The sequence below is a fragment of the Hemiscyllium ocellatum genome, chromosome 19 (assembly GCF_020745735.1).
Source record: "Hemiscyllium ocellatum isolate sHemOce1 chromosome 19, sHemOce1.pat.X.cur, whole genome shotgun sequence".
NCBI lineage: Eukaryota > Metazoa > Chordata > Chondrichthyes > Orectolobiformes > Hemiscylliidae > Hemiscyllium > Hemiscyllium ocellatum.
This window is the reverse complement of record NC_083419.1, coordinates 30,971,562-30,985,913: the sequence shown is the minus strand read 5'-3', so window position 1 is coordinate 30,985,913 and position 14,352 is coordinate 30,971,562. Positions and strand designations below refer to the sequence as shown.

The following is a 14,352-nucleotide window of genomic DNA, read 5'->3' as shown; positions in this document are numbered from 1 at the left end:
TTGCTCGTAAGTAGTCACAAAAAACAAAGGCACCATTAAAATACTTTTAGCTAGCTCCTGTAGAATGAAGGAGTTTAGGATCTGAAAACCTTTTGAATTAAGAGTTTTTTTTAAAGTACTGTCCTTACCAACAGGATTCATAACAGGCTAATTGCTGTGTAAATTTTCAGAGGGGAGAAATCAAGATAATGGCTCAAGCCAGCATCATAAATGCTTTGAAGCAATTTGACTGGAACCTTCCTGCTTGATTCAGAAAGATAGATTATTTAGGTTTTCCCAAAAAAGTCATGTGTTAAATTCTCTTCATTCATTACAAAACAGTCTTTGATAGAAAAGATGTTTTTTGAAAAACATGCTAAGAGGTTATAGACTTTAAAGGAAATATTTACTTCTATTCTCCAGTTACCGAAGTTTTATTCTAATGTGCAGGGGGAAGAAAACCGCAAAATCTTAAAAGTTGGTTTCACAAACCAGACCATAATGCAACAAGTACTACGCACTAACAATTAAATGTAGCAATTTTTATAAGCTTAAGTTACCATTTAATTAGAAATGCATAATGTATAAATTAAGGTTGTCTTTTTGCAAAAAAAATGAAATTTATGTATAACCGCTTTTGCTCAGGGAGGATATACAAGCAAAAATTGCTCACAACATTCTACTCAGTGAGAAGTGACAACATTTCAACATCCATTTTTCAGAACAGTACAATTTCAATCAAGTAACAAAGTAGGAAAAAAGACAAACTACAGTGAAAGCTTTAAACCATGAAATATTTCATTTTTTGAGGGAAATAAGGCAGAAGATAAATTTTGGTAATTATTAAAGCAGCTTGAGGTTTGCTATTTTAAGTATACTGAAATATAATTATGTCACCCATTTCATCCAGCAATCATTTGACCAACATTTGCAATAAAGTTGATTTTATCTGTATATTAATTTAAAAATAAACAATTTACAAGTTAACATTACACAGGGATGTTTGTGCATAAACATATAATGGAAAATGGGACCAAATAAATTTTGCAAATGAACCCATTAAAGCAAATGTTGTGCAAAAACAGAAAATATAGGAGTCAAGTGGGACATATTTTGCCAGAAAGATTCTATTGTCAATACTACCTTTCTCAGAATCACTGGTTCGCCACTTCTGTTCAGGAGACTCCTGAAACTCTACGTCCATAGGAAAAGACATGAGGAATAGATGAGACAATGTCAGGAACAAGAGAAAGTAGAAGCTAAAACAGAATTCTAAGCACAACATTGTTGCCACAATCACTACAAACAGGAAATCATTGTTTGACAGGTTTACCGTAGTTTTTCGAATATTGAACTAAGAGCAGGTATGTTAAATTGTTAAACTGATTTTATTTTGAAACCAAATTACCTAAAAAGTTTTCTGTACTATTAAATTATAAAATAGTACTAGATTAAATTTTCATCAGGTGACTTTGCAAAATAATTTTCTCAACATTCCAACTGAAATAACCTAGTTAGTTATTTCTGGTCCAAGTAAACCCATATCATATATACGAGTATATCAATTCTCATGTACTCAACAAACTAAACGCCTTTGATATTTTAACAAAGCAGATGTGGCAAATGGTTGTTGCATAAATCAGATCAGGTGTTATACTTTGTAGATTGACTATTATTCTGATTGAGATTACTTTGTCATTAAGTTAAAAAATGGTAATACTGAAGAACAAAGAACCTTTTTACTCCAATCTTTTCAGGTTTTCGATTTCCAGTCAGATGTTGCTTGACCAAATACAGAATAAATCTTTCCAACTTCTGTCTCTAAACACTAGAACATCTCACACTCTTCCACATTAACTATTCTTCTCAGTTTTACCAGTTAGACTACCATTACGCTACAGAACAGCCCATCCAATTAAATAGGGATCGCTAGATGCATAGTATATTCAAGAATTTTGCTTTCAAAGAATTAATCAGTTCTGATTAAGCAGCTGTACTGTAGATTTGTGTTGTAGAAGTAACCAGTACGAATCCATTCAGTTTACGAATGTGTGTCCTTAATTGAAATGTAATTGCGAGCATACATAAAATGAGTTAAGAGATCTCAACTGCCTCAAGTACCAGATATTCTGCTTTCTAACCATGGCTGAGGGTATTTGTCATCAAAGCAAGGATTCTTCTAATAATTAGCTGAGACACCATTCAACTAAAATTTATTAAGACTTACAACCAAATCTCTCAACACACTGTAGGCATGGGAATTATTTTACAGTTACACTAAAGATGCCAATTTCAAAGTAATAACTAAACTCAGATTGGAGGACCATATGATTAGACACCTACAACAAATCCCAGTTTAGATTAGATTAGGTTTAGGTTAGATTCCCTACAGTGTGGGAAGAGGCCCTTCGGCCCAAGTCCACACCGACCCTCCGAAAAGAAACCCACCCAGACGCACCTCCCTCTGACCAATGCACCCAATACTATGGGCAATTCAGCATGGCCAATCCATCTGACCTGCACATCTTTGTTTATGACATGTATATAGAAGAAAACTAGAAGGGGCCAAATTAATCACAGAATCCCAAAGCAGAGCCAGATTATCTATTGAATAGATCAGCAAATACTACTCAAGCTTTTCAAGAATTGTTCGTTAATGCAGTTGATGCATAACCATTATTCACAGCACAGCAGCAGTGTGAGAAAATGTAGCTCTCAAACTGTGTAATGAGCTTAAAGAAACTACAGGTCAGCTAATTCACTGTGCAATTCCCTCTTCATCTTGATAATTCAATTTACTGCACGCAACTTAACAGTGCTTCACATACCAGTGAAGGAAGCACCCCATCAAAAAACTTTTCAAATTTGTTTGGAATGGTTGACTCCACATAAGTAGCATTCTGTGCCAAACCTTAAATGATCTGTAAAGACTGCCATTCCTTAAACATGCAGTTCAATTTCAATAAAGGTACAGTGCCCTACACATACATTTATATTATACTAGAACCTGGTATAATGCTTTGAACAGTATTATTCAAACAGTGGGAATTAGTGACAGATTGAAAACTGAGTGATGAGGCATACCTAGCACTCCTGAGGTTGATGCTGTCTCCTTGTAAGAGCCCCAATACAGTAATGATGCATAAATGACAAACCTCTAACGTGCCAGTGATGTCTAGTTTAGTAACAGCTTGTATTGAGCACAAATTAACATGGCATATTCACTGAATCCCTATGGAAGCAGGCCATTTGGCCCATCAAGTCCACACGATCCTTTTGAAGATTTTTTCACCCACTCAGATCCATTCCCCTACCCTATCCCCATAACCATGCATTTCCCATAGCTAATCCACCTAGCCTGCACATCCCTGGAGACTATGGACAATTTAGCATTTCAACTAACCTGCAAATCTTTGGATTATGGGAGGAAACTCATGAAACAGTGGGATAATGTGTAAACTCCACACAGCCAGTTACCAGAGGGTGAAATCAAATCATGAGGCATCAGTGCTAAGCACTGAGCCACCATGCTGCCCTGACATTATGTGCTTCACTACTTTTTAAGGGTTCACAGGTAAATGCCCTAGATGATGCCAGAACTTGATTAACATTATTGCTGCAGTCAGACTTTTAGGTACAACCTCACAGATGAATACAGGACTACTGTACTGAACCTTAGCCCAAAGATTTGCCCTCTCTTGGCAAAATATTTATGGGCTAAGGAAAATAGTTGTTTTGCACAACTCAACATACCATTTTAATCTAATTTCAACATCACTATCTGTTCATCATGACTATCCAACAGTAAGTACCAGAAACCACTTTAACGGTGATTTATTACAAATATTCATAGCCACATTATCTTGTTCTTCACTCACATGTGACCATCTAAGCTTTTCTCTGCCTCACCAAGTGTCAGCTGATAATGTGAGATCAAGATGTTGGGCATTCCAGCAAAATATTGGGAAAATGGGATGATGGTGGGGTGGCTAGCCTTTGCTCAAGATAAGCAGGTATTTTTAAAAATTCACAGAAGCAACTCAAAGTTCAATAAACTGCTTTTGCTGAATCCAAGTGTCAGTTAAGGAAGTATAATCTACTAAATCAAAATCAAAATCTCAATCCAGAGGTACTCAGGATTCCCTTTCCATTCTTTGGCATCTCAGTCATAGCAAAGAATTAAATAAAATTGGTCAAAGCTGTCAAAGAACTCACTGCATTAAACAGGATGATATTTTAGCTGTGATCATAGGTGTTGAAAGCCAAACATCTGGCAACAATGAGAGTAATTTACCTAATCCATCACTCATCCTCATCTTTCCACTCAGGCATCCAACACGCATCTCAAGATACACATAGTTGGGATGAGGAGACAAGAATTGTAAGGTGGGGTTAGGATGCAGATATGAAAGCTCTGACGAAAGGCAACCAATTCTGCCTCTTTCTTTCTACAGATACTGCCCAACCAGTTCAGTATATCCAGCATTTTCTGTTATTACCATATTTCTATTACTAATTACCAAGGCTTTGGTATCTGGAAATAGTTCTTCCTCATTTATGTTATCGAAATTCTCCTTGATTTTGAAAACTTCTTCAAATCTGAATCTTCTCTGCTCCAAGTAGAACAACCCCAGCATCTTCTACATACCTGAAGTCAAACATCTCTAATACCAGTTTTATTCATGTTATTTGCACCCTCCCTAAAGTGTGGTATCCATGTTCAAGTTGCAGCCTAACATATAAAAACTTCCTTACTTTTATATTCAATAGTGCCATTTGGAAAAGACAAGGGCTTAATGCAAAACAAAAACAGAATTAGCTGGAGAAACTCAGCATCGGTGGAGAGAAGGCCGAGCCCAAAAAAAAAGAGAACAGTAATTAGGCAAACAAACTAATGGATTATGGTGAGCCTAGGGTAAATAAAAACTGCTAATGGGGATCAATCGTGGATGGAAATGGGTTGGCTCTGGTGAAAGCAGTCCATGAGATGACAAGGTCTGGTGTGTGGGGGAAGAATATGGAAGAAAATCGCTCAGATCCTGAAATTATGAAACTCAACATTGGGGTATTGAAGCTGGAGGGTCCCCAGGCAGAAAATGAGATGCTGTTCTTCCAGCTTGGGCTGAACTTTGCTAGAGTACTGCTGCAAGCCTAAGACAGAGATGTTGGCCAGGGAAGACAGCAGTGTGTTGAAGTCGAAGGCAACTGGAAGTTTGGGCTAATTTCTGTAGACAGAACGAAGGGGTTCCGCTAAGTGGTTGCCCAGTCAGCATTTTGTGTCCCCAATGTAGAGGACACCACTTTCCTACCTTCGCCCGATCCAAAGCCCCAGACATACCTTCCAGATGAAGCAGCAGTTTATCTGCACTTCACTCAATCTAATCTACTACATTCACTGCTCACAATGTGGTCTCCTTAACACTGGGGAGACAAAACGCAGGCTGGACAATTGCTTTATGGAACACCTCCATTCTGTCTGCAAACAGGTTCATTATCCCTAATTAATGTACATATATATTTTCAATCAATAAAACTATAAACAAAGCCATTGCATCGTTCCAAAAGATATTTCATTTGTATTTTCAGAAGGGAAAACACAATTCATCAATGAAATCGCAGCTGGCCACCAAAGCTATTTGCCACAAAAATGATTTTCAGGTTCATCAAACATTCACAGCAAAATATTTTCAGCTACCATAAACACAATTTAAATATAAATACCTTACTACAGTTAGTCAACAACAATGCAACTGCTACACCCAATCCTTTTGTAAAATTAAGTTTAAATATTGTGATTATAAACACAAAAGTACTTCCAAAACATTTCAATGTGTATTTATGCATCTATTCACACAAACTCACCGTCTTTGTCAGTGGCTGGTCCTCCAAGTGCAAAACTTGCTTCAGCAGCATGGTTTCCTTTAATTTTGTTTGGTCCATAATATGGTGACTGAAAAAGTTTCTTTCTCGTATCATGTTCAGATATTAAATGTGAACAACTGTAGAAATCGGAATAAAGATTTATTTACGTAAGAATCACCCGAAGTAGAACAATATTGTTTCTTAAGTTTTAAAAATAATTTGGGGGCAGGACCTTAATAGAGGGAGTGATCAAAGCAAACATTTAGCTGTTTCATTTTGAAGTTGTATAATCATAGAGAGTACAGCGAAGGAGGTGGCCATTTTGCCGACTGCTTGGGCCAGCTGTAATGGCACAGGTTGGAGGGGTACATTGATTCCTTTCTAATCCCAATCCTTCACTGATCATAAATTTAAAATTTCCCCAAGAGGCAATTATGGTCAATTATGTTGGTTTTAAACTGTATCTGTTTCAATATCACAAACAAATCAGTCAGGTTTTCATTAACAATATGTAGATTATTAGAAATAAGCTTTCTCATGCATGCAAAAAATGTTGATTAAAAGTTTAGATACAGAAAGATGGAGAAAATGCCTTCTAACATTCCAAACTTAAATCAGGTAAATATCAGTAACTGACAAAGGCTGATCATCACTGAGAACATACCAAATGGCAAATGTGACCAAAAGAATCCCAGATTTCTCAGTAATCACCTCCAAAAACAGTGACACTGTGGACCAGCAAATTTGAACAAAAAGTCTGAGAGACTTTCAATGAATCAACTTTGAAACTCCCTCAAAAACCATTCAGCCATCTCAATGGTTGCTCACATTCTGGTGGTCTATCCTTCTTTTTCTGGATATACACTCTGTTGAATTCTTGGAAATTGCACCCCAGTAATTAATTACAGGTATGCCTTCAGATTTTTAAGAACAGTGAGATTTACCAAACTAGTACTGACCCTAGATCACACCTCCTCACATCCCCGTTACAGAAAGCAAATACAGCTTGTAGGTTTTCAATCCTTAATTGTGTACCAGTATCCTTCAAACATTTCACACCTTCTAGGACTTATCAAAGCCCTCATTATACAATTAGTCAACTGCTCTAGACCTTTCTCAAGTCCCACTTACATAGATGACCGAACTATGCAGGATCAAACTATTAGTTGGGTGTACATTTCTTTCAAACTCTTCAAAGATCCATGACATCTTCAAGTCCTCCTTTCGTAGTTTCAACTGTTTACGATTGCTGAGCCCAAACTACGTTGAACTCACATATTTCAATTGTTTCTATCAGCACAACCCTTCCCAACACTGGAGTATACTTCTCTTTCTCTCACACACACACACTGACTTCCAAAGTTTTTACTTGTCGTCTTTGAATTTCTCTTCAGTGACCCCCAAAACTGTCCTGAGCAATCTACTTAAAGTATTGCATCAGGCTTGCCCTTATCGTTGGCAGAATTGAAAGTAACTAACATTCGGACAGAGACAAATGTAGCACCCATCAAATTGTCTGTACCCCTGAATATTAGTATTCACTGAGGAGTAGCCTCGACGTTACAAACTGATGCAATAGAAAGGGAATTCATCAGACAGCTCTTTAAAAGATCCCTCAAATTATTCATATTATAATCTAAATAAATATATTTCCCCCCAGTTCTGCAACAATTTCCGGAGGCTCAGTGGTTAGCACTGCTGCCTCACAGTACCAGGGTCCCAGGTTTGATTCCAGCATCGGGTGACTGTCTATGTGGAGTTTGCACATTCTCCCAGTGTCTGCATGGGTTTCATCCGGATACTTCGGTTTCCTCCCACAGTCCAAAGATGTGCAGGTCAGGTGAATTGACCATGCTAAGTTGCCCATCGTGCTAGGTGCATTAGTCAGAGGGAAATGGGTCTGGGTGGGTTACTCTTTGGAGGGTCGGTGTGGACTGGTTGGGCAGAAGGGCTGTTTCCACACTGTAGGGAATCTAATCATCTAATCTCAACTTCCCCTTCAAAGCATATATCTGAATCTGAGAAAATTATTACTGAATTTGTTTCAACAGTCCATTCCATATAGCAACTTGTTAAAACATACACCCTTCATGCTAAGCTCTAGTTCTTTTGGAGGTTACTTTAGATTTACCTTAAGCATAACCCTTTTACCAGAGGGTATTTCTATGGCAAACCTGCTCTATTGAAATCTTAACACTTACTCCAAATGGGCCTTCACCAGAAGCACAACTTTCCCTGTTTTTTGCATTCGTACCATTTGAGACAATGGTGCAAGTTCCAAAGAACGAAAGAACAAAGAAAATAACAGCACAGAACAGGCCCATCAGCTATCCAAGCCTGCGCCGATCCAGATCCTCGATCTAAACCTGTAGCTTATTCTCGAAGGGTCTGTATCCCTCCGTTTAGGTACGCTGTTGTGCCCCACGGTACTACCTCCGCTGACGTGTTCCAAGCACCCACCACCTCTGTGTGAAGAGCTTTTCATGCATATCTCCATGAAACTTTTCCCCTTTGACTTTGAACACGTTACCCTGAGTAATTGAGTCTCCTATTCTGGGAAAAAGCTTCTTGCTATCCATCTTGTCTATAACTCTCATGAGTTTGTCAACCTCAATCAGGTCCCCCCCTCCCCCCCCCCGCCAATCTAATGATCCTAATCTACACAACCTCTCTTCATAGCTAGCATCCTCCATACCAGGCAACATCTTGGTGAACCTCCTCTGCACTCTGCCCAAAACATCCACAACGTTTTGGTAATGTAGCAACCAAAATTATATGCACCATTCCAAATGTGGACAAACCAAAATCCTGTACAACTGTAACATGACTTGACAACTCTTGTACTCAATACCCAGTTGGATGCAGGAAAACATCCCTGCGCCTTCTTGACCACTCTATCGACCGGAGTTGCCACCTTCAGGGTATAATGGACCTGAACAGCCAGATTTCTCTGTACATCAATTTTTCCCAGGGTTTTTCTATTTACTGTACAGTTTGCTGTTGAATTGGATCTTCCAAAATACATCACCTCACATTTGTCTGGATTGAATGCCATCTGTCATTTCTCTGCCCAACTCTCCAATCTACCCATATTCTGCTGCATTCTCTGAAAGTCTCCTTCACGATCTGCTACTCCACCAATCTTAGTGTCACCTGCAATGCTTATCTGATCACCTATGCCCTCCTCCAGATCATTTATGTATATCACAAGCAACAGTGGTCCCAATACTGATCCCTGTGGAACACCATTTGTCAATTCTCCACTTTGAGAAACTTCCTTTTAGTATTACACTGTCTCCTGCTGCCCAGTCAGTTCTCTATATATCCGGATAGTATACTTGGGATTCCATAAGACTTCATTTTCTCCATCAGCCTGCCACGGGGAACGTTATGAAACTGGGAGAAAGTGAGGACCGCAAATGCTGGAGATCAGAGGAGAGCTGGGAAAGCACAGGTCAGGCAGCATCTGAGGATCAGGAGAATTCTGACTGACCTGACCTGCTGTGCTTTTTCAGCAACACATTCTCTAATCTTACCAAATGCCTTACTGAAGTCCACGTACATGACATCTACAGCCCTTCTCTCAATTAACTTTGCCACTTCCACAAAGAATTCTATTAAGTTGGTTAAAATATGACCTTCGCTACACAAAACCACGTTGCCTATCTCTGATAAACTCATTTTCTTCCAAATGCAAATAGATCCTATTCCTCAGTATTTTTTCCAGCAGCTTCCCTTCCAATGACATCAGGCTCACCGGTCTATAATTACCTGAATTATCCCTGCTACCCTTCTTAAACAAGGCGACAACATTAATTATCCAGTTGTCTGGGACCTCACCTGTGTTCAAGAATGAAGTAAAGATATCTGGTCAGGCTCTAGCTATTTCCTCTCTCGCTTCCCTCAGTAACCGGAGTTAGATTCTGTCCAGACCAGGGGACTTGTCCACCTTAATGCTTCTTAAAATACTCAACACTTCCTTCCTCCTCATGCCGACTTTACTTAAGAGTAAGAGTAATCAAACGTCTATCCCTAACCTCAACAGCCATCATGTCCCACTTCTCAGTGAATACCAATGCAAAGTATATGTACTCATTAAGAATCTCACCCATTTTCTCTGACTCCATGTGTAATTTTTTTCATCTGTTCTTGAGTGGGCCAACCCTTTCTCTAGTTACCCTCTTGCTCTTTATATCTGTGCAAAAGGCTTCGGGACTTTCCTTAATCTTGTTTGCTAAAGATATTTCATAAGCCCTTTTAGCCCTCTTAATTCCTTATTTCAGATTGGTCCTACTTTCCAGATATTCATCCAAAGCTTTGTCTGTTTTCAGTCATCTAGACCTTATATATGCTTCCTTTTTCCTCTTAGGTGGTCTCACAATTTCATCTGTCATCCATGGTTTCCCTACTCGTGCCATTTCGGTCCTTCTTTTTCACAGGGACATGTCTATCCTGCACTCTAATCAACTTCTCTTTAAAAGTCTCCCACATATGAAATGTGGATTTACCCTCAAACAGCTGCTCCCAATCCACATTCCCCAACTCCTGCCAAATTTTCCACTTTTTTTTGATTATCTTTTATACTTTTGTATTAACTTATAATTAGACTATTTGGTAATTCACATTCCCTTGTCCCTCCATGGCTCTTATTCATTCACCACTGAGAGCATATTTCAATGACATTTTTTTTTGGATCCAAACAGGATAAACAGAACTAAACTCCATAAGTTTTTCTACTCATTTTATGGTGGAGGTTTGCTGGCTAAAAAATAATCAAAATTGGCTGATTCTCTCCCACATCAAAGTTGGAAGACAGAGATCAATTATAGTACACAAATGTTGGTTGGGGAAGATAAGCTAATCAAGCGTGGACCAAGAATGGAACAGACTGTTTTGTGATCCAGTTTTATACTGAGGTGGACTGTCACATTATAGGGCAAACTCAAAGTATGTTAGTAATATAATTGCCATGCCATCTGCACTATTCCACTACCTCTAAACATAAAAATAGTAAGAACAGTAAAATCCATACGCATGGTGTCCATTCATCATTGCATGATCTTCAGCTGTCCATCCTTTATCTTCTTTTAAAGAAACATCGGCATTGTAATGTAGAAGTAACTTAACCAAACTAATTTGTCCATTACTCGCAGCAATCATCAAGGCAGTTCTAGGAAGAACAGGATACAAAAACCTTATAAATGATGTACTGGAATCACTAACCTTAACTAAAACATACTCCTCTCTATCAATGCTGCCACAAACAGATAATTGACTTATTTTATTCTCAGGATTTAACTGTTAAACATTTTAACTGTACAACTCCTTGATGCATAATCGATAACTCAAGTTGCATTATGTGGCAAGCCTACACACTGATTTATTCCCACTTGGATGTAAACAATCTAAAAGTACTTGCCCATTTGACGTGGGATTGACATTGGTGCTACTTCAATCTACTTATTTTAAAATCACAATTTCTTCCTTCACACCTTTATTTGGCATCATGAAACAGGACACAAAAGGCTAGCAACATCATTTCAATTTGTAAAAGAATAATTCACCGCAATTGTTGGGTTTATCCATTTGGCATTCTTGACAAATGAAGAAAATTCTCCTGACAAAGTTATTATGTTGCTTTAAATATTAAGCTTATCAATAAAACAACATCTTTACATAGAAACTAGGAGCAGCAGTACAGCATTCAGCTCTTCAAACTTGTTCTGTGATCATGGCTGATCATCGAACTTAAGACTATATTCCTGATTTCTTCCCCTACCTCTGATACATTTAATATCAAAGATTTAGATGGAAAGCAAAAGGATTAAAATAAATTTTAAAATGTGCCTTTATAGAGTTGTTGCTGCCATTTTTGCCAAAGATGGACCTCAATGTGATGAGGGTAGAAAATTGCATGAAAATGTCACGCAGGGGCCTGGGCATCCAGAGGCAAGGTCTCAGGTAGCCAGGTCACATTTAGGTAGCAAAACTATAGACATAGGCAGGCCACTCAGTAGGGCATAAAGATAAGATCCTCAAGCAGCAAGGATCAAAAGCAGCTTGATAAACACATCTATTGATAGTTTTGTTTAACCAGATGTTGCTGAGTCTGCTCGCAAGTAAATCTGAATGGAAGTTGGAGGATGATACAAAGCGGCTGTTCACAATTACATGAAATGTCCCCATATCGGGTCGTTAAAATTACACTGCTGTATGGAATCGTATTCGTAAGTACAAGTGCTTGTAAGTTGGATGTTTGTTAATCGTTGATTTAACAAACTGTTAGTTTGTTGCACCAAAATTATTATCTGTTGCCTTTTTGTCTTGCCCAAAAAATACTCTATTTAGGACAGTAGACCTTATACATAGAATTTGGTTGCCAGTGAATAGAGCCCTAGGAGGCCAAATCAATCCATTTGGAAAGACTAGACTGGATGCTTATGATTAAGGGATGTGTTTGATGTATTGACTATTTAAATGAAAAGATGAATTTCATTTTAAAGTATCTTATGCACATTAATGCGTTTTTAACTTCCATGGACTCTGATGTGTGGAACAGTAAAAGTTAGGACAAGTCAAACTTTGTTGACAATTTCTTCAAATGGGGTCCAACTCAGTGAATTTAGTTTACACTTTCCCTGAAATGATGGTAATCTGACCAGCCTTGACACTGCTCAATCACAAGCAAGTTAACATTCCAGCTGAATTAAAAGTTCCTTGGTGCCAGTGAACTACATGCATTTATTTTCCTATTATTCTCCTTCCTTTAATCCATCAGCAACTAAAAGGACACAAACCTGTAAAGTTCAACACTTTAATCTTGGTGAAATGAAGATACTGCATTGAAAATAGATACCAGGAGGTAAATGTTCCTTTTAATCTTTGATGGTATGCACAATATTAAAATTACATGCTTGAAAGGGCTAATTGCTCTTAATGAATGGCATTGAGTACATATTCAAAGAAAATAAACTGGTTGAACAATCGGATTTAGTTTAGCAATGGAATGTTGACCAACAATTTGCCACATTCTTTCATGAATATGGGATCTTGTTGCTGGCAACCAGCAAGTAAAACATGGCAACAGAGATGATCAATACTCAATGTTAATTCAAAAGATTCAAGAAGAAAAACACATAGGGAAGAGGAATGCAAATTTCACACAAACAAGTCCTTATGTTATATTATTTGATTTAATGTATAAACTATACCTCCCAGTTTTGTCCTTGGCATTGACATCTGCTCCTTCTTTAAGCAAGAGTTCTACTATTTCCTGATGATTTTCAATTGCAGCCAACAGCAAAGGTGTGTTACCATCCTTTTGGAAAGAAAATGTACTTCAATCATTTAAATGACATGGATGGAATAATTAGCAATTCCACTGTCAATGGTTAGGTTAAATAATAGCCACACATTACTAAAATTAGTTCTCACTTGATAACTGTTTAAACATTTGGAGATCACTTTTTAAGAATGTGGAGATTTGGAAACGTCCCAGTTTTTAATCTCGTAACTTCACAATGTACGGGCACTTTTAATTTTGAACAAGTTTCTGAAAAAAATATTTTTATTCATTCTTGGCATGTGGAGATCTTGTTAACCATCGTACTGACCTTTACGTACAGTCCCTATCGTTATAGGAGCCAGTCCTTGGTTGATAACATGCAGAGAAGAATGCAGTGGATAATACAAAGGGTTTGGAACCCAACATTAGATGCAACACTGATGAGTTAAATTCCAAAACAAGCTGCAGTCCTAGATACATGTACAACACTGGAATTCACCTGACCAAATGATTTTTCCCCTGACCACAAAAAGCAGAGACACAAAATGAGGATCTTATGTTGCATTGGTACTATCCCTACCTCTGGGACAGAAAATCCAGGTTCAGGGTCCACCTCAGGATGTGATGACCATCGAGGAAATGGATAAAAGACAAGGCTGGAAAAAAACCAAACAATTTTATCCAATCGCTTATCCAAGAGTCTACAAGGCACGGATGGAATTGATGAAGGTGCTACCACCTATTTGCTAGTAGTCTGTTCATTGGTGTCTGATATGGATTAGTGAAACATCGTCAAGCTTCAGTCTTCATGATGGCATTGATTCAAATATGAAAAAAAAACTGATTTTTTAAAAAAATGTGGTGCAAGTCACTTTGATAGCAAGATAGCACTTGTGGTTCTTGATGTTTGTCTAAACATCAGAGATTTTCTTACGGTGCAGGCATTGGTACGTGCTAATGGTGGTTAGTAGTAGTGGCGGCTGGGCTTTTCTGATGTTCCATCTCTCCTCGAGCAACAGTGGTTTCTGTGCAGTGGCACGGCAGAGATAGTTTTCATGGCATACAGCTCCCTACTGGATTATACTTTTTTTTTTACTGATTCCAGTTTGTAGCCATGCCCTCCCAGTTGTTGATGTTGATCTGGCATTTCTTGAGGTTGGTTCAGATGTTATCTTTTAAGTGTTTCTTTTGGCCATGAGGGGCACACTGACCATCTTTTAGCTGCG

At 38.2% G+C, this 14,352-nt stretch overlaps 1 protein-coding gene across 5 annotated transcripts in view; it reads right to left on the bottom strand.

The window, feature by feature from the left end:
- si:ch211-272n13.3 (ankyrin repeat domain-containing protein 26) overlaps window positions 1–14,352 on the bottom strand; it is a 157,274-nt gene that overhangs the window by 128,459 nt on the left and 14,463 nt on the right. For 4 of the 5 annotated variants that reach the window (XM_060839792.1, XM_060839797.1, XM_060839794.1 and 1 more), the window contains exons 4-7: window positions 13,053–13,159; window positions 10,874–11,011; window positions 5,842–5,978; window positions 1,123–1,173 (exon numbers count right to left, since the gene is read on the bottom strand). In XM_060839792.1, the coding sequence (XP_060695775.1) occupies window positions 1,123–1,173; window positions 5,842–5,978; window positions 10,874–11,011; window positions 13,053–13,159 (433 nt within the window). The remainder of the gene's footprint in view (window positions 1–1,122; window positions 1,174–5,841; window positions 5,979–10,873; window positions 11,012–13,052; window positions 13,160–14,352) is intronic. The other variant, XM_060839796.1, reaches the window with a different exon arrangement.